This window comes from Dermacentor silvarum, chromosome 4, assembly GCF_013339745.2.
Source record: "Dermacentor silvarum isolate Dsil-2018 chromosome 4, BIME_Dsil_1.4, whole genome shotgun sequence".
NCBI classification, from domain to species: Eukaryota; Metazoa; Arthropoda; class Arachnida; order Ixodida; family Ixodidae; genus Dermacentor; species Dermacentor silvarum.
The window spans coordinates 190,210,784-190,236,528 of NC_051157.2; the positions used below are offsets into that span (position 1 = coordinate 190,210,784).

At 45.3% G+C, this 25,745-nt stretch overlaps 1 protein-coding gene and 1 long non-coding RNA gene across 2 annotated transcripts; both read left to right on the forward strand.

The window, feature by feature from the left end:
* The first annotated feature begins 6,138 nt into the window (after positions 1–6,138).
* LOC119450875 (uncharacterized) lies at positions 6,139–7,113 on the forward strand. The gene is made up of 3 exons (XR_005191540.2): positions 6,139–6,307; positions 6,379–6,475; positions 7,032–7,113. It is a non-coding gene; the product is annotated as an uncharacterized LOC119450875 (long non-coding RNA).
* Positions 7,114–12,842: 5,729 nt separating this feature from the next.
* On the forward strand, positions 12,843–23,363 carry LOC125945091 (uncharacterized). The gene is made up of 6 exons (XM_049666665.1): positions 12,843–13,877; positions 13,970–14,173; positions 14,851–15,033; positions 15,096–15,398; positions 21,535–21,718; positions 23,293–23,363. Exons 1-6 carry the CDS (start codon positions 13,758–13,760, stop codon positions 23,361–23,363), a joined length of 1,065 nt encoding a protein of 354 aa, XP_049522622.1. The 5' UTR covers positions 12,843–13,757.
* Positions 23,364–25,745: the final 2,382 nt, after the last annotated feature.

The following is a 25,745-nucleotide window of genomic DNA, read 5'->3' on the forward strand; positions in this document are numbered from 1 at the left end:
TTTCGCTGTTAAAAGGCCTTTCAGCACACATGCTAAACATTATGCCTTATGGCAAGTATAATCATGTAAGTCAAGTGTGTTGCAACATACTTTGGACACAAGTCACACGTGAGAGTTTGTTTCTTGTTGGGCACTTTTGCCTCCTTCAGTACTAAATTTTTCAAAGCTGCTTCTTTATGAAGATTTTATATGTGCTTCAAACGTATCCAAAATTTTTTCATGTATTATGTATTCAAAAAGGTGTTGAGTCCACACACTACAGCCAAATGCCTTTGGAAGCTCTCTGTCAAGTGCCTCGGCATGGTCAACTGAGTACTGCTTTTGAGCACAGTCACTTGGTCAGGAGCTTCACCCCATTAGGAATTTCGTTACTGGCTGGGTTTTGCTTAGTTGCATGGAGCAGCAACTTCAATAGTGGCCTGCCCCTTTTTCGTGATTATTAATGTGATCTTTTGCTAGTGTTCATACGAGTTTCTGTTCAGGTGAGGCACATTATGCCCTCTACCGCACAGGTGAAAACGAGTAGTCCTTCCCATATTTCATAAATTTTATGTTGCAAAGCTCTGACCCACAATGGCAGCTGCATGGCTGTGGCATGCACTGCTGAGCTGTGGACGCAGGGAACTGCAACGTGGACAGAGTGTATTCTTCACGTTCTTAAACTCGTGGTCGTCACAAAACATGACGCCTGTTGCCAGCTACACAGCATGTATACAGCCTTAGGTGGTTTGCGTGTATATGCCTCCCCTCAGCAGTTTTGACATACGAGTGCTGTATGTACTTTTCCTTCATCGTGCACCGTCCTCGCTACTTTGGGTTACACCTTACCAAGGCTGTTACTATGTAACACAAGTGCCTGGCCTCTTCGCTGTAATTCCTTTTTCATTGTGTGCGGATTGTACCAAGTGGTGTATGCCCTCTGCTGGTTTGCAGCCATCTCTAGCTGCCTTTTAGTTGCCTCAAATACTCCGAAGGTTTGTCTGAGACTGACGCATTTGCCACCTGTTCTCCTGACCGTGTTCTTTTCAATATGGCAAGGGGACCGACTGGTTCTTTCCCATGCATTGTGCCGAATGGGGACACACCTGTAGTATTAAGGAGACAGCCTTTAATGGCTCATACTCGTGGCGTTCGACCATCTGTCCATCCAGCCCTGGAACGGTGCCAGCTGTGGCCTCTCCTCCTTACACTCTCTCAGCTATCACATGATGGCACAGCGGCGCGTGCGGCAACGCTCCTTCGTCAGACGTCTCATTGCAGCAGTCGAGTTAGTCGGATGGCTCCCAAGCGGCCCGGTGATGATTCCACAGCAAGCGGTTCGGAGAAGTGCCCCAGGAATGTGAATTCCCCCGATACCAAACACCAGAAGAAGAATGAGTGAGTGCGCATGCGGCAGTAGTCAGTCGAATAGGCACAGGCTTTTGCCGAACACAGTTTGGAATTTACAAAGTGTCCTTGCAACAGAAACAGCACAAACTTATCACATTGCCTCCCATGTTCACTGATAACTGGTCTTTTTGAACAGTGTTCCCACGCCCTGTTGCTTTTCAGGTGGTCAGGTGTGGGTGGGGAACAGCCGAGGCTAGTGAGGAAATTATTAGTAAGCGCAGTGTAAAAGTCGTCCCACAGTCAGTCTGCAAACTAGCTCCAGTATCTGGGTTCAACTGAAAACTTCCAACAGCGCATCACAGGTGGCCTTGGCTGCTAATGACCTGAGGCACACTACCTCCAGCCACAGTGTGCAAAGGTTTATTTTGCAGAAATCGTAGCAACAGCCGAGACTGGTCGTGGACCGAACCCCATTACATCAAAGTAGGTCTTCTGAAAAGGATACCGCAGCCTTACTAGAGGCATGACAGGCACTCAGTCAAGGTGCTTTTTGTTAGCCCCGATTCAACACATGTGACAAATGTTGTAATAATGCTGGACATCCTTTTCGACTCCTGGCTAGAAGAAGCTGCATCTATCTGCGCCCTCCAGAAAATAGGGTCAATCTTTTGTTCCCCACGCAACATTTTGATATCACCTCTCGCTGTACTTGAATTACTGCAATATTCTGCCCATTCTCAATCTGCATCTGAGCGCGATGTATCAGGTATCTACCACATCTGCAACTGGCTATTCCGGAATCACACTTTTCCATTTCTAGAAATGTCACTAGTTTTTCATTTTCGCTTGCCAGGCATTTCATTTTTAGTGGCTCGGGAAACTCATCCCAATCTTGCTGAAGCGTGCTCCAGTCCTCTTGGGAGCTGGCAGTTTGCACTCACACTTAGTCTATCAGTGAGTGCGCACAATACTGATGTCGCCTTGCAAATATGGCGGGAGCTCTACTAGCTTTGCCTGGTTTTCCGATTTCTACACAGAGGTTTACACTGCCTTGCAATCACATTAATTCCTCATTCATGGCGCTTTCGCAAAGTGCTGTTCCACTCCCATGTTCACTATTGCTTCATTGCCCTATCCCTATAAATAAGTTACGTACCACAAGCGGTCGTCTGCAGCCATATTACCGATTGAGACATGAGTGGTGAGTCTGTCTGTTCAGGCGGGGCGGACATTTGTGTCAGCTTTTCTCAAACGTGTGGACAGTTCAGCCTAATGTGTCTGGATTACCCCTACTCAAAGCAGTTGGTTTGCCTTTGCTAGTTTCCTGGGCGGTAGGGAGGCTTCTGTTTCTTACTCTGCCCCCAAGTGCAATACTAGCCCATAGTGGATATAGTTGTCCATTGTCTTTTTAGAGCCCGTACCTCTGTTGCTACGCTGTTGTTTCTTAAGTACATCTCCGCTGCCGTGAGCATCTTTAAATGTTGTTAAGCCTGGTGATTTCAGTGGCTTTGTACCACCCTGCCTCCTTTGCAGCCTGAGGTCATTACTCTGACCGTCGTCACCCTGCGTCTCACTCTGCAGTGTGATTATGCTCCATCTCATAAGCTGTTGTCAGCACTGCCGAAGGTACGAGGCGTACACAGGCACATCAAATATAAAGATATTTGATGTGCTTAAAAGTGATAAATACACTGAGTGCTATCAAGCATACATAAATAGCATACTTCACTATAATACCTTGCTCTGCTCAGCCTGTAGATACTCTATGAGCAGTCGGCATGCTGTTCCCAGGGAAGGGACGCATGAAATCTTGACACAGCTGGAACACATTGTCCCCCACAGGCACAGCACAAGCAGTCTTGGCAGCTGGGGAATGTTCAAATAATTGCTGGCCATGTGCCGTTCAAATCATGGAGCCTTAAAGACGCCACCATCACTGTGACAACTGGACGCACCTACATCCACCATCAAGAATTTGTAGTTGACATCCACAACAGCCATTAAAACTATTGAGAATGTTTTTTTGAAAAAAAAAAGCTCTACAAGCAGGTTTTCAATAGAGGTAAACTATAGTTTTAGCATGATTTAGTGTAGGTCCCTTACAGGGACAGAAAATGCATCTGGCTGTGACAAACGCCTGCTTGGCCAGCATCGACTTTACGCCAAGCAGCACCTCCTTCGTGCTTGAGCTCGTGTTTCAGAAGCAGACATGCATGAAAACACTGATAAGTCAATGACCTACGCCGTGCACACTTAGCCAATACATACCTTGTAGTTGCAGTAATTACTTCCTGTATTGGGTGGTGCCTAATTTCAGTGTGCTTTCCGTCCACTGCTCCGAGGCAATTAGGAAAAGTCCACCTCTTCAAAATTTTGGGCAACCTTCAGCCACCCTTTGTGCTCTGGCACCTTAAAATGGTACAAAAACAAAATGTGTAGGCTACAGTACAGTCATTTCAGCAATCTTGTAACACATTCTGTTGTGGACGTGCTGTAGAAGCAGCCATTCAGTAGTACATTTAGCAGGAAAGAGCAAAATCTGACTTGTTAGTAGGCAGTCTAAGCACTCTCTCTTAACAGTTGGCACAGAAATTATGCACCTAAACACATCACAACACAACTAAGAATAAACTACAAACAACGTAGTTATTGTGTTGTTGCTCTTGTTTTGGCAGTAGACATTGAAGGAACATTTATTGCACTCTTAGGAAAATTGTGTGTTTAGGGTTTGCCAAAGCACTCTGCATGTCAGATGAATGATTCTCTCACAGGTCTTGGGTGAAATCCTAAAGGCCATGGCCACATCTTTTATGGCACTGCCTGATGAAAGATACCTCCGCACAAGATTGAAACACTTTATGAAGTGTGCTCTACAATTTCCCGCATTTGAAAATTTACCACAAAGTTATAGTAAGCCTGTTTTCAGACTGTAGGGGCTCACGACAGATGCACCTTTGTTAGTTGTTCACGAACAAGGGAGTGTAACTCATCAGATTTGGGTGGCATCATTCTATAATATCTGAAGAACATCGCCGAGTTTTTTTTTTTCATTTCTTGCATTTGAAACACACTGCAGAGCATGAGTATACGAGAACTGCAGTTTTAATTTCTAGATAAATGAACTGCTAATGCAGCTTTCTAATTGACTCTTGTAGTTCAATATATGTTAAGCAATGACAGCAATATATGACAAGCAATGACTTTTCAAACATACTATTTCTGGCTCAGCCACCTCCTGCTGAGCTTGGCTCATTACTGAGCGGTGTACTTTAACTTTCACGGCATCCAGAAATTTCAATGCCTTGAAGAATTTCCATTTGTCTACGTAGACATCGCTTGCAGGTTGACCGCTCTTAGTTTGCTCCATTTTTTTTCGCTCTAACCGGTATGTTCTCTTGTTATCGAAGAACCTCTTGAACGCCTCTGCGAGAAATCAGTAACACTCATGTGGCAGCATGCATAAGTCATGAAGAGCAGTATACGAAAAGCCTGGCACGAGCAAAGATACCGTTCCAGGAGAGCAGGCCTGGTCTCTACCACGACCCCTACTGCTCCCCTAGAGAAATCAATGAAGTTATTTTAAAGGTAGAGCGCCGCAAGGCCCGAGAAAGGTACAATCCGGCATGACTAAATCAACCCGAGCGCCACAGGCGTGATAAAGTCTGTCCGACGTACTGCTCTCGTGCAAGGAGAATTATGTAATGCCAACGAGGAATCAACCCTGAATGCTCTGTTGTTACTGTTCTGATTGAATCATTTCTTGCAGCGTGGGCATCTATATTGTAGCGATGCTTTTACCCATGTTGCCTTATCGTAATTTTTACGCCTCGTAAGTGGTCAAAGCGACCCGTCCACCCACGGGTCGCCCAGATGCATGGATAGAACTGCCTATAATAGAGCAAAAACACCACTGCAAAATAAGGCCCCTGCATTGTTTACAATGTCAGTCACGGAACAGGCAACGTACTGTCTCAAGTTCCTGTAATATCGTATCTCTTTTTCAGGCACTGGAATACGTTAAAGCACTTACCGACGCTGTACGGCTCGTAGGTTGGCCAATTCTCCTTCATCTGTTCGACAATCTGTTCCCAAATTGATTGTTTTTTTACGGTGTCCGCAAGATCTGCACGGCTGAGGTCCCACAAAGTGGGAAACTCTTCCATGATGTGGATGAAATAAAAGGCGGCAGCATCGCACAATTTCATTGTTCAATAGAAGTGAAAGGAGTACTGACACAAAAATTTGAAGTCGAGATAACTGGTGAGATCGATTTAAGTGGTCACACAAACATCATCTACAAAATATCAGCGGTGAATATAGCCTAGAACATATTTAAAATTAATTTTAAAGTGTGTGCGCGCAGCCAACCACAAAACGAAGCACCTCGCGACATTGACATCAAGGAAGGAATGTAAACAATCAAGAAAACGCTACATCATGTGGCTACATCACAAATTTTCATTGGCTGCCATGCTGCTTACATGTGCTCTTTTCCTTTGTTGTTGCTTGTTCTAGCTGCTGTACTTGTAGTGGGACGCTCTCCGTGTCGCTGCAACTGCAGTTTTTGTCGTGTCCGTCGGGATATTTCCCGCACAATCGGCATGACTGCACTGCACTGACCACGCACGAATTGCGAGTACAGCACAATGCCGCGTACATAGTGTGTCGTTGACTTCTGCGGAACATATTCAAGGTTGGGTATAGCTATGCATAGTTTTCCCCACGATAGCCTTCACTGGCAGAAGTGGACCGAGCTTGTGCGCGCCTCTGGACGCTTAGAGTGGACCGTATCTGCTCCCTTCCTTTCGAGCGTGCATGCTATAAAGAAAACTCGCTGGACTTAGCGCAGTCCGATTTTCAACCAAGACTATATGCCCTCAAGCCTGGTGCTGTGCCGACTATTTACGCCGCCATGTGTCCTGCCAACACTTAAGTAGGCATTGGTCCTGCTCCATTGCCCAAGCGTCCTCGACGACAGGTTCGTACTACTTGCAGCGGTGCGTACGCATAATGATAGCGTCTTATGTGATGATGCCTGATATTGTGCAGTCGTGCTCGGACACGGAGCTTGAGCCTGCTGCCGCCCATCCCGTGTCGATCGACCTGAACGCTGACTGCGAGATAAACGAGGCCGCAAATGCATCAGGTGGGTGTTTAGTGCACCATGGCGATAAAGTCATAAGCGTAGATTACCGTTTTGGCTGTTGCTCAACGTTGCTTCTTGGTGCTGTGCGGGATGTACTGACCAATGACCATGCGAACGGCAAATAATCAAGTCACGTTTAGAAAAATTGAGATATGTTTGACCTTTCCCGAGAGAAAGGCTAGGCCGCGCCCCTTGATCGAGTAAACGAGCATCGTGATAGAAATAGGTGATATTACACTAGGGTTAGGACACACAAATAACAGAAAGATATGAAAGTTCTTGCGATTTCAGTGGACATTTTAATTTGCCTGCTTTTTATACGGCTCCTGCCGAACTGCGTAATACATTTGGCTGAACTGCCAAATTATCTAAATTTGGCAGTTTAAAAGCAAGAAAATGTCCTGGAGACTACCGAAGGCAAGATATATAACAATCATGAAGTACATGCAGCAAACAGCAGGTACTATGTATTTTTAAAAATCAAGATGTAATGGCAAAATAACAATAAATAAAACTTGATTTAAGGCACACGGGGTACTAGTGCTTATTTCCACAGGTCAAGTAAAGCTGGATGCACAATCCTAGTGCTTCGTTGAAGTTTATTCCAAGGCCATTCAGGCGGGTCTGAAAGCTACAACAAAATATGCAAAGGCGCAAGCAAGCCGAACTGTCAAGGAAGTGGGTGAGTGCCTGTCACACCATTATAATATGTACTTGCATTAGAGGTCTTGAAACTTGAAGCTATTGTAGAACCCTTTATGTGCTGATCTCAATGGGGTACCCTTAGCTAATTCATGCCTCATTGCACTTCCAGCATGCCAGACTGATTTGGAATTGCCAGACATCCTGTTGATGGAGGAAATGCGTCAGCGGTGTTCTACACCTTTATGTTCAAAGCCATCCATGACCTATGAAGACAACACTCATGACAAGACATGAGCCTACATTGAACAGCTCAGTGGCATAAGTGACATGACATTTTGTTTTCTTGTTTGAGCCTGCAGTAGAAAGCACATAATATCAGTGGCCTTGGAGTATATCTTTCAACATAACCTCATGTTTTCTCTATGCCACAACAATCCAAAGAGTTCAGTAGTTTCACTGTCTGAGCTTCAATCAAGGGGCATTAAATGTGCACGAGGGAGCGAAGGTTCAGGGGAATGGTTTCTGCCCGCCGCTGTACTTGCTTGACCATGTACTACTATTGTGGCAGTCAAATAATACCAGGGATGGTGACCATCACCCTGTTTGCAACTTCCAGCATCATAGGCATGTACCCGCTGTGTGGCTTAGGGGCTATGGCTTTGGGCTACTAAGCACAAAGCAAATTCAGTGATTCCACTCCTGCGCCAAAGTGCGCCAATTGGGATTTACTGCGCCATCCTGATACAATCGACGAAAATTGCGCCTAACTGCGCCAAACAGTCTCGGATTTGACGATGTCTATCGCCAATTACACCACCGGGGAATTAAAACGTTCAACGTGACGATAGGGCGAGCCTTAGTTGCAACCTTAGCTGCAAACAGGAGACGAGAAAGCTCTAGCGCGTACGTCCCAATTAAGGTCACTGGAACCTGGAAAGTACCGCAGCCCTTTTCTCTAATTAGCCGCTGCGCCGCCGATTGGTCAGTTGCCGTCAGGTGATCACTTTCCACTATAGATGCGGATCTAAGCCGCGCCGGAGGAGATAAGCAGACAGACATCGCTCGCACACGCCGCGCGTAAGAGTCATCAACGAGGTCAGATTTGGCATTTTGTATAATTTAGTGTATATGTAACTTTCGTAGACTTAAAACAAAACGAAAGGAAATGCCCGAATGCTGCACGTTCGGGTGCAGCAACGGCCGGGAGTCCGGGAAAGCGCTTTTCGCGATACCAGTTAAGTGGAAAGAGCGACAAGTTCACTCCCACTTGGTGAACTTGTTGATATCGCAAAGCTGAGAAGCTCCTTGCGGTATTTCATCGAACTCCCTAAATGCCATATAGTGATGGAAAAGCTTCTTCGTGCATTTGCTTTGAAGACTGCGGTTTGCCTTGTGTAAACAAAGCGAGGAGATGCTCAGAAATATGCAGAACCGAGCAAAATGTGGCTCGAAGAGCGACGGAATACGGGCGGCTGTGTAAAAAATAACAAAGTGTAGTGAGAAGATTGATCGACCTGTCAATGTTAAAAATTAAAATATAGATTTTCTCGTGTGTTGTTTAAAACAACACGAACATGACCTGGTTAATTCTGTTTTAGCATCCCTTTTCTTGTAGTGCAGTCAGGGACCGTTTATTTTCGTAGAAATAGATCTGTATGAAACATTTCGTGCGGGGTTAAATCAGTAGCCACGTTAGAAAGCGATAATATCCACGCGTATAAACGATTTTGTGGCAGTGCTTGATACCTAGTCATCCGAAAAAAAAATCTTGTGTGACACACGAGCATCGGGATCGCTTTGCATTTAGAACGGGTGGCACACAGTTGAATGCTTCACTTTCCGAGTGCAGTAGCCGACCGATTTTGCGGACTTCGCGGGGACTGAAAAATCGAGCAGTCCGAAAAACCGAACAGTCCGAAAAACTCGCCCCCTCCCCCCCCCCCCAGAGAAAAAAGTTATGAGGCTTAGAGCGGCTTAAGAAAAATGTCGCACATTCGCCCAAAAGGCGGAGCATCGATTGCGATAGCAAATTAATAGACAGCGATACGAAGTAAGGATGTTAGTTTTATCGGCCGTATAAAGTTGTAAATATGCGCTTACTAACTAAATAAGCACGGTGTCACGCGCGCACAGGTTACACATCCCAGTCGAAAAAAACAATTGGAACCAATTGGAAAATTTCCACTTGGTTCCATTTGTGTATTAGTCCAATTGGTTTTATGCCAATTGGATCAAATGGTGCAGTTGGCAGAGAACCAATTGGGTCAATTGGTTGTTGCCAATTGGACCACATGGTGCAGTTGGGATAGAACCAATTGGGCTAATTGGCATGGAACCAAATGATCCAATTGGAAAAGTCGAGAAGTCAAATGGTCTCGACTGTGCACAGCCGGCCCTGTGTGAACCTGCCAAAGTAGCACAGCACTAAGGAACTATATCACTACTTGTTGCTCAGCTAGTTGGTTCATAGCTATTGCAAGCTAATATGATGCAAAACAATATGAAAAGCACTGAAAGAGCGTACATCTTTTCATTACCACTCATTCGTGTGCTTTTCTTACTTTGCATCATATTACACAACAAGGAGCCACTATTGCCTTAAGATGATAACAGCATGTACGTGACAAAGAGGCAACTAGAGTGAAAGATATAAAAACTTTATTATAAAAAAAGCATGTAATGCAGGGTACTGTTCCATTGACCCTTGGCTTGGCGGCTATCACTCACGCCACAACCTGCAGAAATTGATCAAAAAGACAGCATTGTGTATAGACTTCTGAAATACCTGTTGCCATCAAAAGCTGGCAACATTGGCAAGCTGGAATTGGATAAACAGGCACCTCAACTATAGTATTCATTAATCCACCCATGTTTACGAGAGTTAAAATTAAATTTGTGGTTTACAGCTAAGGTTCAAGCAACAAAACATGAATGCAAGAAAAATGTTCTAATCAGTATACCTTTTGGCTGTTTTATCAATGTCGGCAATCTTCTCGCCGACATAGTGGTTCATTCTTTTCATTAATGTAGACACCACACTCTCGGGAAAGCCTTGTTTTTCCAAGCGGCGCTTGTAGCAGGCTGTCAAAACACATTCATTTAAATGAGTAAAAACAAACAGAGGTAGTCAAAACCATAATGCAGTAAACATCAATTTCAAGGAATGAAACAAAAGAATGAATACTACTTTGCTTTGGGTAGCTGCTGAATAACGAAAATTTTACATGGCATTTTCAGTTGTGGAAAAGTCAAATGGCATTTGTAGTCATTTTAGCTTCTCTAGCACTATTTTGAATAAGCAAATGACACGAAAACAACACAAGCTCTGGAACTCTTAAGTAATTTCACAAAGCTTTCGAGACAAATTGCACTGAGAAGGAATTATGAAAGTTTAATTAAACATATCTGTTTACAAAGTTAAGAAATTCACCATTTATCAAAGGAATTTCACCTCACAAAATGTATAAGTGCGACTGGTCTACCGAAATTTTTCAGGAAAAGGACAATATGTATGAAGGAGGGAGGGGGTGCACATCGTGGTCTCACTGGGATGTGTGGCAACATGGTTATGTGTTTAATTCACATACCCTAAAGGCCCATTCCGGGCATTACATAGAGCGGTTACAGTTGCTGTTGACTCTGAGCACCACATATGCATAGGCACACAGAATAAATGGGGTATATGTTAATAGATGGAGTAGTCACCTTGCATGACCGACACCTTCCATGGAGTCAATGGCTCCTTCCTAGGTCGATCTGGATAACGAGGGCAATGTTTCCCTGCAGAAAGTAACACCCATTGAGAAAATGCAAACTGTACATTTAAGGCTGTTAAAAGGAAGTTGTAGCTACCCTGCAAAGATCGGCCTTGCAACTGGGCTGGGTCCCAGATGGTTATGAACAAGTCCTTCACAAACATCGAGTCTTTGTGTCTAGCTTGAATTCGCCGCCATGCCTCTGCTGCCACATGCAGACCCTGTCCAATGTCAATCTGCACAAAAAAGAAAAAAGAGAAACACACACGTTATATTTATTTTGTGAAGTTCTCAAATAAAGAGAATTGAAGTGCTGATGCTTGTTTAGCTTGAAAGCCTCGATGCATACTTTTCTTGAAATGCCTGTGAAAATAACTCAACCAGAAGCATTAATTGGTGTTGTTCATTGGTCTCTGGTGTATAGGCATCGCCACACTATGTTTTGTGAGCTGCACGTGGCACAAATTTAGATTTAAAATGTTTGGCGGAAGCCAGCACAAAAGGAGAGCAGTATAACTTAATGCACCTATAGTTTAAGATTTTAAGTGCAGTTATGCATCAGCACTGCCATGATGCAGGCTTAAACATGTCTGTTTCTGAAAAAAAAAACTAAATATTTAGCACCTCACCATGCTGGCACCTGAGCCATCGGCTCGGTGGTGTTCAGGCGATTGAACGGGTACAGCTTCTGCAGGTGTTGCACTTGGCGGGGCTTGCCTGGCTGCTGCCACGGACACCCGAGCCAAGCCAGGGCTCAATGGACACGTGTTTGGCACTGGGCCATTGTCTCCTAATATAGAGAACAGTCACCGATGCATGAGAAACTGAACATATTTCACCTAAGCTTAAGGTGTAGTTATTGGCATAGTATACGAGTTTGTTAAATAGTTTGTACACCATTAATTGCTCAAGATTTGTTTTACAATGGCCTGCTTAGGCATGCAGATGCCTGCCATTACTTTACAATATACTGCAGGAAAACTTGTAAATGTACCTTCTCTGAATTTCTTTAACACTTCTTGTTGGAGCCCTCTATTGAGAGCTCGAAGCTCTGTCAGCTCCTCCTCTTGCGTAGATATTCTCCGTTCCATTTCCGCAACTTTTTGAAGCAGAGCTTCATGCTTCTCTGCAATGCGAAAATCCCGTGATGGCAGGCTGTTTGCGGCTTTCTTCTTTCTGGCCAGTATTCTAAAGAGGTGCTTGTTCTTGTCTGCGCGTTTTGGTTCCTAGGCAAGATGCGAGTAACAAAACATTTGTAAAACATTTTCATTTACACTTGATCAATCAATTGCTAGTATAGATAAAATACCTCTGGAGGCACGTCGCAGGCACTGTCCTCTTCACTTGACGTGTCGAGGACACGCTTCACCCTCAGGCGCCGCTTCTTAAGTTGTGACTTGACGTCAGCTTCTGACTCTGCAAAATAATGTATCGCAGGGCTGGTGATCAGCTAGCAACATAAGTTAACATATGCAATTAAATTTGTTCATGATTACTAAGAGTAATCAAAATTGGCCTATAAGCATTGGAATGAATTGGACTAGCTGCACGAAGTGCTGACCCCCCCCCCCCCCCAAAAAAAAAAAAAACTTCGATTGCCGAGATGGAGCTTAATTACAGTGTACTACCTACAGCACTTCAAGCCTGCAACATACACCAAAGCTTACGAATGGCACATTCACACTGAGAAGAAAAGGTGCAAATGAATCATATTAGGATACAGAATGATGGACTAGTAAGAATATGTGTTAATGAATACACAATCGCTATTTGACAGTCTAAATTGTTACGGCAAAAAAATTAAATAAAAGTGGATGGAAGTACACTTGAAACCTTTTTTGTGGAAATTCAGTACATCATGTATATTTGCCACACTACACAAAAGGATATAAGCAATCACTTAACTCAAACTTTCCTGGACCGTATTACCGAAGTGCGAAAAAAAAGAAAGAAAAGGAAATGTTTTATCTGTCCGTTCTGTCACGTCACACGTACACTCGTATGTATAGTTCAATAATGTAAACTAAATACAAGAGCTTTGGAAATGCGCAAACTTACCTCCGACCTGCAAAATTCTGGCACGGTAGTGGGCACACGTGCCGGTCACGTCCGTCCACTTCACCATATAGAATGCCACCGAAAAGTCGTCGTCAGGCTTGAAATTCCTTATGTCCGTGACTGGCACAATTGCCAAATGCCTATCTATTTCGTATCGCACGTACGCGTGGGTAATCATAGTCAGTCAACAACGCACTCAAGGAGAATAGAAATTCAAGAAATAATGGCGCAAAAGAACGGGGATGACTGAGACACAACTTAAGAAAGCGACAACGGAGGGCATACACGACTGTTTTTGTTGCTCCACCTGCACGTGTTGCTGATGTTGATGGCGATTAGGCTGTTCCCATTACCTCGGTCATCAAGCGAAGACGACGCTGAGGCAAATTTTCATTCTAAAGAAAAATTGTTTTATAGACGTGAAATATGAAATTTAAACAATATTCCTAAATTAAAAATTGTTTTACAGCTAAAAGGTGTTTAGGTATAACCTTCAAGCCGCACTAGAAACATACTAAAACAGTGCCAGTTTGTTTACTGTTTAGCGTCATCATCAAAACACAGACTTTTTATGTTCGTTCAACTTTTACTTGTGCGCCTAATATAATTTTGACTAAATAATTACGCAGTGAAATTGTAAACATAAGCCATCCTAAGCGATATTGGTATCAACGTTTGTTTGTGTTCCGTATGCGCATGGTGCGCAGTCCGTTCAAGTGATTCAACCCTAGCTGCCTGCCGTAGCGGAGTCTCGCACACCGAATTTTGACTGCAAGCAGCCCACATACATGCGTACGCTTAGTGGTCATTTGTGAATTGGCGACATGGAACCGCAGAAAAAACGGAGGAAGCGTGGTTGGTACAAAAAGTACCTAAATCCAAGCAGTGTCTTCCACGTGCCCAGATCAACAGATTCATCAGCCCGGTTGCGGCTCGCTCAAGCGGTAAGTAAACTTTGTTTGTTCGATTGACACTTCAATTGTTATGACAGAAAAAGTACATGTTCCGTTACAGTTGAAGTGTAATTGTTATGCAGGAATCTTCAAAAGACGATGGTTCATACCATCGAAGCTCAAATGAAGAGTTGGTGGAACCGCGGCCAGCTGTCGAGGACGAGTACACTACGCAAAGTGCCGGCACTGCTGGAGAGGCGGAGGCCGCGTTGACAGGGGAGAGCGACGATCCGACAGCTCCTGACAGCGATTCTGATGGGACAGGCATCATCTGTTCCAGGGCGCTAGTACGTTGATTAAGCCTACCAACATGTATTTCGTGCGTGTATGATGTGCAATAGTGTGCTGCATGGTAAATTCGCACCCCGGGCCCCCTAAAAGTGACTGTTTTTCCGAAAAACGAAAAAACATACAAGTCGCACTAGTGTGTATAAGACGCACCTGTTCGTTCGGTAAGCGATTGAAAAAAAAATTAGTGACGTTTATTTCGTCAACGCGGGTCACGTACGCGCAAGCGTATATGTGCATACGCTTACTGGCATGCATGCCATTCGGTCGACTCGCAGTCGGCCTGCCGCCGCTTGTGTTGCTGCTCCGCCCTCGCACGGCGCTCGAGAACTCGATCATGAGAACAACCCGGTACCTCGGTAGCGCGCGCACAGAACCCGTAGCAATTAAGTGGCATGCAGAACTCGGTGCGCTTCGCATGGTCATAGCCTCCAATCTGATTTTGATGGCAGTAAAAAAAAGGATCGTACACAAGGCGCACCGTTGTATAAGACACACCGACGAAAACTTTCAGAAAAACAAAACGCGACTTATACACCGGAAAATACGGTATATATAGACCCCCACAGTGCATGGAGAAATTCCTCATTCACATGCAAGTGATCCAAGAAATGTTTCCTAAATAATGCACACACGTGTTCTCCAATGCATCTAAAATGCAATATTTGTTATGCAGGCATCTCCACAGCCCGGTCCAAGTGGATGTGCAAGAAATCTGCACGAGAGAGGAGGTGGTTGCAATAAAGACAATGTAGCCACTGAGGAAGACACCGATAACACCAATCAATCTGGTGAAGAGTACTCCTATGCAACAGATCTCGACAGTGATGATGATACAACTGGTCTTATCCCAATTACGGTATGCATCGACTTAGTGAATATATATTTAAGTGGACCTAACAAATAAACTCTCATTTGCAGGACACGCAACATGGTGAACTGAGCAGCATGGCGCCAGAATCAAGTCACAGTGAACCGGAACACATGAGTGACGGCCAAGACCTTTTCAGCAGTGCTGACACAAATAGAACAACACAGCTTGGTGAATTGTTTCAGGGGGCCCTGAATGAAAAGGTTGTCGTTTCTAAAGGAGACATGCTGTTAATGATACTACAGCATGCCTTAAAGAACAATTTGACATTGACAGCACTGACAAACCTTATAGAGATGATCAACTTGTTCTTTGAAAGACCTGTGCTGCCTCAATCTAAGTATATAAGCTTGGTAAGCTCTTTTCAGAGTCTGGCACCGGCTTGAGTTTTAATTATATTTGTGAAAACTGTCGGAAAGTGTCCTCTTACACAGAGTCAAGTCATTTCTTGCAGTGTACAAATTGTGGGTGTGCTATGGCTACCTCAGTAAATAGTGCGTCATTCTTTGTGCTATTAGATGTACCCTCTCAGCTGAGAAAGGCGTTAAAGAATTGCACAATTCGAGATCTGACAAGGCCTCTAAGCACAAGCAGCAGTTTTTCCGACATTTGCGATGGCGAATTGTATCGCGACTTTGTTTCTGCTACAGCAGACAATGGGCATAGGATTAGCCTCACATTAAATACAGATGGCACACCGCTCTTCTCTTCCAGCAATACCTCAATTTGGCCCATACAATTATTGGTTAATGAAGTGCCTGCAATGCAGAGAGCAAACAAACTTGTATTGGCTGCCCTATGGTTCGGAAGAAAGAAACCTGATATGGACCTATTCCTTGATGCGTTTGTGGAGACAATGGATGATTTGTCTGAGAAAGGATTTATGCTTGAGCATGAGGGACAAGCTAAGCTATTCAGGGCATATTGCATTTGTTGTGCTGTTGATTCAGTTGCAAGAGCACCAATGCAAGGCGTTATGCAATTCAACGCGTACTATGGCTGCAACTGGTGTCTGCAGGAAGGTGAAAGGTGTTGCAGGGGCTACCAGGTATCCAGTTGAAAAGGATGAGCCACCAGAACGGACAGAAAATGAAATTTTGAAAGATGCAGAAATTGCAGTAATGCAAGGTCATTCTGAAAGAGGCGTAAAAACGGTCTCTCCACTCCTTAACCTACCACAATTTCATATAATCTGGGGTTTTGTCCCTGACTATATGCATTGTGTTTTGTTGGGAGTGGCAAGACAGTTTTTAGAAATGTGGCTGGGTGACACACACTGCGATTTCTACATTGGAAGGCAACGAGAGAGCATTGATGCAAGGCTAGCAGCACTTGCTCCGCCAAGGGAAGTCCGCCGGTCGCCAAGGCCAACAAAAGAACGAAAATAGGTGGAAGGCAAAAGAGTTCGAAAATTGGATTCTGTTTTACAGCTTGCCAGTGTTAGATGGAATTTTAAACAAATCTTGCATCAGACACTGGGCTTGCCTTGTTGAGGCCTTGCACATATTGTTAATGCGCAGTATAACCTCTTCGGACCTTGTGCGAGCAGAAGAGCTGCTTTTAGAATTTCATGTTGTTGCACAAGTCCTATATGGAAAAAGGTGCATGACTTTTAACTTGCATCAGGTGACCCACATTGCGAAAAGTGTGAGGCACTGGGGCCCACTGTGGGCGCACTCAGCCTTCCCTTTTGAAGCTAGTAATGGTACACTGAAAGCAGTTGTAAAGGCTGCTAATGGTATACCTCATCAGATCTGCAGAATGATTCAGGTCGAAGGTCTAACTGAACAACTAACGAACATGACAACTGAAGCAAGAATGTACAATTACTGTACATCTCTCGACATAACAGTCACGCAGAAAACTGTAGCTATTTCAGAAAATGTCCGTCTCTTTGGAAGAGGTGTCCCATATCAAACAAGTAGCCTGTCTGCCACTGATGCTTCTACCGTTTTTGTACAGTACCCACGCATGCTGAGAAAAGGGGTGGTATTTACTAGCCGCAGCTACTCCTCAAAAAGAAAAACAAATAGTTCGACAATCCAACTTGTAGACCATTCGTATGCCATAATAGAAGCCATTCTTTGCAAATGTACCAATGAAGCGTACATTGTTGCCCGACGCCTCCAATGCTTTGCTGTGAAATATAATTTGATAATGGACCACTTAGTAAAAGTTCGGAAAGAAGCAGCAGCAACAACTCTGGTATCAGCCTCGGAAATTTTGAATGTTTAGTGCACTCATGAAAGTTGGATCAAATGTGTATGTTTCACCTGTGCCTAGCTCATTCACTATGTAAATTTTAGTATCCTATGCGCATTGCATTACTATTACTCTGTATCACATGTACAACAAATTTGTCCTTAAAGCTTTAATTCGCTAGAAGTCTCCACACTGCCTTTAAATTTTACTTACTTCGTAACTGCAATGCTTGCAAAATTACCTATTAGGTGGCACACTAAGAAGCAGAATGGGAGAATAAATTATGCATTGTCTCAAAAGTTCACACTATGTGCCTGTTCTTTCTTGGCACTTCTTTTTGAAACTTGGGTTGTTTTTATAATGGCCTAATCTTGCAGAACCTACAAATGTACAAACTTCTGTATTTAAAATTTTGGTTGAAGTCTCCTGTAGTTGATTCATTTTGGCTAGTGGATACACTAGTGTTAGGACCATGAGGGTCTTGTTGCTACCCACCTTCTATTGAAGCAGGAAGAGAGATTGCTGAACCTTTTCAGTTTCTTTTTTATTTATTGGTGTAGTTGGAAAGAAAACATCATACTTGTATAAATACATTGAAGTGCATTTACTATTGTTTAATGTGTTTATAACGTTGGCTTAGTAGTGTATACATTGCTTTACTTGAATGTGTGAAGTATCCAACTTGTTCTCACATTTAGTGTTTTTTTTATTTACCGTAGTTTGCTTTTTCGTCAACTTGTTACTTGTTTTTCTTTTATTGCATTACTATTTCTTTGCCATTTCCCTCTTTGTGCACTTGTAAGCAAGGCAATTCTCAGGCTTTTTTTCGTGCCCCAAACATCGATAAGATTTTGAATAAAGCATTATTGATTGATTTGTGTGTGCTATCTGCACTAGCATTCACCCTCTTTTCATACGAGTATGTTGTATTACAGCTTAATTAAGGCTATTCCATTCCACAAGCCAAGTTGCAGATAATTCTCTTTTTACTGTTCCATTTGGCTAGTGGTGTCTGAACTGTGAGCCCCTTGGTCATATGAATTAAGTCAGAACATGCGATTTCGACAGCTGCGGCTCATCTGCAGTGCCTTTCATTTCTACATAACTTGAGCTGAATCCTCTTATAATCAGCATGATCGAGAAAAATTTGAGTGCTTATGCACCAATGGCAAAGTTGACAACATAAAATTCATCGCTGCAAATAATTTTATGTGCAAGAGTATAGGCAATATTGTAAACAACATGTTTCCTTTTTCATTATATTGCAAGTGTGGGGAAAGGAGTGTGCACTGTTTGTTTTTGTGCTGTGTTAATAAACATATATGCAACCCGGAATCTGTGCTTTTGTAATACATATGCCATGAAGCTTCTTGGCAATACTATACTCTGACTGCTTTATATTAACGTGGCATTTTAAGCCAACAATTCCAACTCTTTTTCCTGCATGCAGACATCATTTGGATTTATGTGACCAACTGGTGCTTCTATCCGGGACAGTTGCCTGCCGTCGTGGTGTAGCAGCTTTGGCATTGTACTGCTAAGCCTGAGGGGGTGGGATCGAATCCTAGCCAAAGCAGCCGCATTTCGAAGGTGGTGAAGTGCAAAAACACCCGTGTACCATGCACTGAATGCATGTTAAAAAATTAACCCCAGGTGGTCAAAATTCCTCTACTACTATGTCCTCTACTATGGCGTGCCTCATAATCGGATTATGGTTTTGGCAATGTAAAACCCTGGCAAAAGAAATCTGCAACTCTTCTACACACGTCTTCAACATTTTCACAAAAAAGTTTTTGTCCAAATGGTTTGGCAATTCCATTTGGCAATTTAGATTGGCCCAAATGGTCCCGCTGGAAAGTCCATCTGGTCCAATTGGAAGTGAGTGTTTCCAATTGAACCAATTGGCCATTCTAACTGGTCCAAATGGTTTAGTTGGCAATACCATTTGGCCCAATAGGAAATTGCCAGTTTCCATTTGGACCCATTGATATTTCCAAATGGTTTCAATTGTTTTTTTTTTTTGACTGGGATGAACACATCTCGCTCGATGACCGCGGGTATATTGACCTTCGCGCTGTCTATTCTCTCGCTTCAACGCGAACGTCGAAAAAAGAAGACAAAAAACGGCGCATATGAAGCTAGTGGCACTCGTCGCACGCCCTTTGTACCCATCGCAGATCGCGGGCGCACACTTCGGCCACATTGCAGATCACTTTCAAGATACGGTGCCTGCGCGGCAGCTCCGTCGGCAGCTGCAAAAGCAGAATGCAACTCCCCCCGTCTCCGCCGCCTTCTCCCCGTGCCCCGCCAGCGAACGAAGTCCGCGCGCGCCTCCGGCCGCCTTCCTCTCGCGTGCGTGAGAATAAATTGTGGTTGCTGGCTGACGCTCGCAAGCTTTCACCCGTACACAGCGTACGGACCGAAAAAAAAAAGCAAGTGCAGCTTTTTAGAACGTTTTGTCGGCCAAGGAAGAGCGGGCATGGCCTCGGAGACTAGGGGATAGCGTGCGTGTACTGATCTTGAAGGCTATACAGGAGGGCACTGGAAGCCAAGCCAGCGGAAAATCCAACATGGCGGCCTCCAAGATCGAGTAGCGTGGCTCGGAGCGAGCGATTTAGTCCGGAAAATCGAACACTGGCTCCGAGATTCGTCCGAAAAATCGCTCGCGAAAATGCATTAGTGCTATGGGAATCCTGCCGGTACATCTATGAAGTCTGGAATATCCAACAAGTCCGAATTTTTGGAGTCCGAAAAATCCGTCGGCTACTGTACCTGTAATTTACATCGTATCTAGCTAAACGAAATGCGGTTTTGTTTGTGGATTTCACAGGGCCCACTGCGGCAACCATCGTGCTGTTCTTCACTGTAGCAAGCCTAGAAACCTACTTGCTAGAAAACCCGAGGAAGAGCTGCTCGTCTTTTCCACACAGTGTTGCCTGCGCTCGCTCCGGCGGTAGCGGTACTTTCAATGTTCCAGGTTCCAGTGACTTTAGCAGTGCCACGCACGGCGCCGACGCGGCGTCTGCCTTGCAAGGCGGCTCGACGGCAAAGTGCGGTTTCTGCCGAGGCTCGCGGCTTCAAGGTTAATTGGCGATTCATCGGCGGACGTTATCTACTCCGGAAACGCAGCTAGTAGCTTGTGACGTGGTTATAATAACTGTGTGCCGCCAATGTGTCCATCATTTCTGTTTCTGGATATTACCGATGACATCTGGGAGAACTAGCAATATACGAAATGATATCAATTTGTGTCTGTGTGTGTCGCATGCACACAAGTGCATTTTTTTCTCCACGAGATCTGCAATACATGGAAATGTTTACGAAGCTTCTTGTGAGAACATAATTATTCAGGTAATTGAATATAAATTGCAACTCGCTTTTTCGAAATACTTCAGGGTGTGAAAAATCAGCTGCTCCAAAATGCCAAATTGCCTGCTCCAAAGTGCTCCAAAATGAAATTTCTGATGCTCCAAAAATTGCTCCAAATCATAAGTCCGCAGTAGCATCACTGCAAATTGCAAAAACGCCTGTGAACTGTGCATTGGGTGTAGGTCAAAGAACCCCAGGTAATTGAAATTAATTTGGAGTACCCCATTATGTTGTGCCTCATAATCAAATTGTGGTTCTGGCATTTGTAAAACCAAACAGTTTACTTTCCATTAACCATGGACATGCTCCTCTCGATAGTAGTGTATTAATAAGGTACCAGTTGTGCACTTCCTCACTATGTGTTCAGGAAATGTGCAGAGCAAATAGGCTTGTATTGCCCTAAATGTTACCTTGTATATTGCCATGTTATTTTTGGCGAGCAGTTTATCGCTGCACTTGCAACATTGAATCTCTCATTTCCTCGTGCCTTTCTTTGTCGTCTGTGTGTATGTGTGTGCGTCATGTTCATGCAGTGAAATTTCATGCACTTCATAATTTGTGTGATTATAGCTTCACCAATTCCTCTTGGTGGGCTGTCGTAATTGCAGTGCATGGCGGTTGCATCAAAATAAAAGCAGCTTCTAGCTGCAATATAAGTATATCCACAATTGTGCCAGTTCATGAAAGAACAATGTTTACATATGTTCCAATGAATATTGCCACAACCTTGACACGACTGAAAGCCACTCGGTGCAATTCCATGCTAGGCATGTCGGGTTGATCCTCGAAGAAGACAACGACGAAGGTGCCAGAGTAGTTCTATAAAAGATCTATAGCGTCGACGGAAGTCTTTTGTTGTTTTGTCTGTGACAAACTCGTAGAGGTGCTGGGTACGCGTCTATGTACTCTGACCCCCAGGATCTGGAAGCGGACCACCTACGCAAAAGCCGACGGCTTCAAAGACTACCTCCGGAATACGGCCTTCAAGATCTGCCGAGGATGTCGACCACAACCGCAACCCAGACACAGGAGACATACGGTACGGGACAGCCTCCTGCGTCGCTGGTTCTCCACACGCCCCAAAGGCCACGGCCTTTCCATGGTGAGCCTTTTGAGGACGTGGAAGATTGGCTCGATGACTTCAATCGTATGGCCGAGGTTAATGATTGGGATGAACGGAAGAAGCTAAGGCGCGTGTACCCACAGAGGCGTCTGCGTCAGCAGGCGTTTGGTGTGTTGCGACACCACGGACCCGAGCACAGGGGGGTTGAACCCTACCACGCGTAGCCATGCGTGGCTTAGCCGTGTCTGGGGAAAGGGGGATCCTGGAGGTTGAGCTAATGCCGGGTGTTTGGAACTTTAAGGCCCCCCGGCTGAGGCAACACACCTCTTTGGCCTCTGCTTCACATAGACGGCACCCCCGGACTGACCCACCCGGGGGAAATCGGCGGTCGCCTTTTCCTGTCCCCCTCTCTGATCTTTTTCTTCTCTATTTTTCTGTCCTCGCTGTCCTGTCACCTCTTCTCTTCTGTTACTTCCACACTTTTCATAGGCGGCTTGGGTTAACCTTGTGTAGGTGCCCTCTCTTGGGTTTTTATATAAGGTTATAGCGGCAATGTACGGCTGGCGTCTGCAGTTAAGTGCTGCAGCGTCCCCTTGTTGGACTCCGTGGTGGGTGGCTGCCATTGCTGCCGAACAACACTAAACTGTTATGGGAACGCCCGCTTTTCCTCGACTTCTTGATCGTCTCCCTCAGAAGAGGGGACGCACCGATGAGTTTTTGAATTTGTTCACCCGGCCTAAAGACATTTTCCCCCGATATCAAGTAGTACATAGTGATAGAACTGAAAGACTAGCAAGAACAATATCCCCATTTGTAGTTGCGAAAACCTTGACCAGCACGCTAGGCCCTGGCTACAAGGTCACCAAAATGCCAAGCGGGGACCTTCTCCTTGAACTACGCGATAAAGAACAATACAATAGACTCGGCAAACTTGTTACTTTTGGTGATGTCCCAGTTACCGTTTCACCGCATCGGTCCATGAACACAGTACGGGGGGTAGTGTCTGAAGCAGACCTCATGGACCTGTCTGAAACCGAACTGCTGGAAGGATGGAAGGAGCAAAACGTCACGAATGTGCAGCGCATTGTTATAAGACGGGACAACAAAGAAATTTCCACGAAACACATGATACTTACCTTTGAACTGAGCGTTTTGCCAGAGCGCATTGAAACAGGCTACACAAAAATAGCCATAAGACCATACATCCCAATTCCCAGGCGATGCTACCAATGCCAAAGATTCAGCCATGGCTCGCAGAGCTGCCATGGTCGACTCACCTGTGCTAAGTGTGGAATACACGGTCATGCCTCAGACATCTGTGAGGCCACACCTCACTGTGTTAATTGCGATGGTGACCATCCAGCATATTCCCGGTCCTGTCCAAGCTGGAAAAAGAAAAATAAATTCTATCACTCAAAGTCGGTGAAAACATATCGTTCAGGGAAGCACGCAAAAGGTGCTCACCATTCCACACAACCACTTATGCTGGTGCGGCGCGTCAAGGGGCAGCGTCGCAGCAGCTACTGCCACCTGCCCAGCCCACGCGCAGCGAGCTGTTGCTTGTGGCTCCTGCCCCCAGGGTGGAAGGAGCTAAGTCTACTCCACCCAACCAGCAAACAGGCCCGGCTACCCTAGGGTTGCCAGCACCACAACAGTCGTCGGTGGCGGCCTGCGCTACGCGTAGCGAACCCGCAGGCCCGCCAGAAGCTCCCACGGTGGCTGCAGTCAAGGCTGCCTCACCCTCACCGGCCCCTGCTAGCGCTGGCAACAGCCGGCGCAGCTCAGGCCCAAAGGCAGCCCCATCGACCTCCGGGCTGGTGGGCGCAAATGTCTCGTCCTTCGCGGCGAGACTTTCTCGCGAAACTTCTCGCTCACAAGAGCCAATGGACACTACACCCATCCCGACGGCGCACCAAGCGCCTAAGCAGCGGCGAGGCTCCCTCGACCGCTTCAGAAAGGACAAATCCCAAGTTACGGGGCCTGGAAAGGGCTCTGTAATCTAAAGCAATATTTCCTTTGCTAGTACACATAGCACCACTTTACTTTCATTATGGTTACACAAAGCATGCAATGGAACGTCAGAGGTCTTAGGAACCTCGACGATGTCCAAGAACTTCTTTACCAACACAATCCAAAAGTGCTGTGTGTACAGGAAACTCACTTAAAATCGGAACATGCAAACTTTCTCTGACATTATGTTACGTTTCGTAAAGACCGCGATGATGCTCTTGCATCCTCAGGCGGTGTTGCCGTTATAATTCACAGAAGCATAGCGTGTCAACGTTTAAAGCTGCAAACGCCACTTGAAGCAGTGGCAGTTCGACTTGTTCTCCTAAACAAACTCGTCACCGTTTGCTCGCTTTACATACCCCCACATCACCACTTACACAAACATGAATTTCAGTCCTTTATAGACGAATTGCCAGAACCTTATCTTGTGCTTGGGGATCTGAATGCACACAGTGGTCTGTGGGGTGACTTTCGCATCGATGCGCGAGGCCCTCTAATTGAAGGCTTTCTCTTCTCATCCGGTGCGTGTCTGCTGAACAAAAAGGAACCTACATATTGTCTTGCAAACAAAACTTTTTCTTCTATAGATCTCAGCATAGCTTCTCCATCCATATTTCCTGAACTTGAATGGGAAGTTATAAAAAACCCTTACGGGAGCGATCATTTCCCAATACTGCTGAGTACACCAAGACAATACGAATCTCCACCACACGCCCCCCAGTAGAAGGTCGATGCAGCGGATTGGAAGAAATTCCAAACACTTACCAGTACGCTCTCTTGGGCTGACATTTCATCGCTCGGAATTGACGGTGCCATCAAATATTTTACTAATTTCATAATTGATGCAGCTCTTAAGTGTATTCCCCAAACAAGTGGACTTTCTAGCAAACGCTGTGTTCTGTGGTGGAATGAACAATGCCGGAACGCATGCAGGCAGCAGAACAAAGCATGGAGGCAGCTTTGCGATTCTCCTACTGCTGAAAACCTTATCAATTTCAAAAAAGTCAAATCCCAAGGTAGGAGAACGCGCAGACAAGCCAGGAGAGACAGCTGGCAAACATTCTTATCAAGCATCAATTCATACACGGATGAGGCCAAGGTTTGGAACAGGGTCAATAGAGTAAGAGGACGACAAACACATCCACCTCCCCTGGTACATACGCAGGGAGATAGCCTGGAGGACCAAGCGAACAATCTGGGTGCACATTTTGAACATGTGTCCAGTTCATCACACTACTCCAGCATTTACAAAATACAAAGCAGCAATAGAAAAACAAAAACTAGACCAAAAGAGCACTGGGAACAAGCCATATAACCTACCTTTCTCCCTAGCAGAGCTGCAAGCATGTTGCACCTCACCTGTTGCAACAAATCTGCCCCAGGCTCTGACCGCATACTCGACGAAATGTTGAAAAACCTGTCCTCTGAAACAAAGAAAACCCTTCTCTGCCTGTACAACTCTATATAGACCTCCAGCGAGATCCCCTCTGCCTGGAAAGAGGCCATAGTAATCCCCCGCAGGGGTGTCTGCGTTAGCAGGCGTTTGGTGAGTTGCGCCACCACGTACCCGAGCACACGAGGGTTGGACCCTCCCGCGTATAGCCGTGCGCGGCTTAGCCGTGTCTGGGGAAAGGGGGATCCTGGGAGTTGAGCCGATGCTGGGTGTTCGGACCTTTAAGGCCCCCCGGCGGAGGCAACACACCTCTTCGGCCTCTGCTTCACATAGACGGCACCCCCGGACTGACCCACCCAGGGGAAATCGGCAGTCGCCCTTTCCTGTCGTCCTCCTCAATCTTCGTCTTTCTCTCTGACTTTCAATCTTTCCTGTCTCCTACTCACTTCGTTTTACTTCTGATTTTCTGGGCGGCAAGGGTTAACCTTGTGTGCGTAGCCAACCTTGGATATTCCATATTTGGTTATAGTGGTGACGTACAGCTGGCGTCTGTAGGTCTTGTGTTTACAGGCCCTGCAGCGTCCCCTTGTTGGGCTCCATGGTGGGTGGCTGGCGTTGCTGCCGAAAACCCAGATATTCTTATGGCTAGTCCTTTTCCACCAC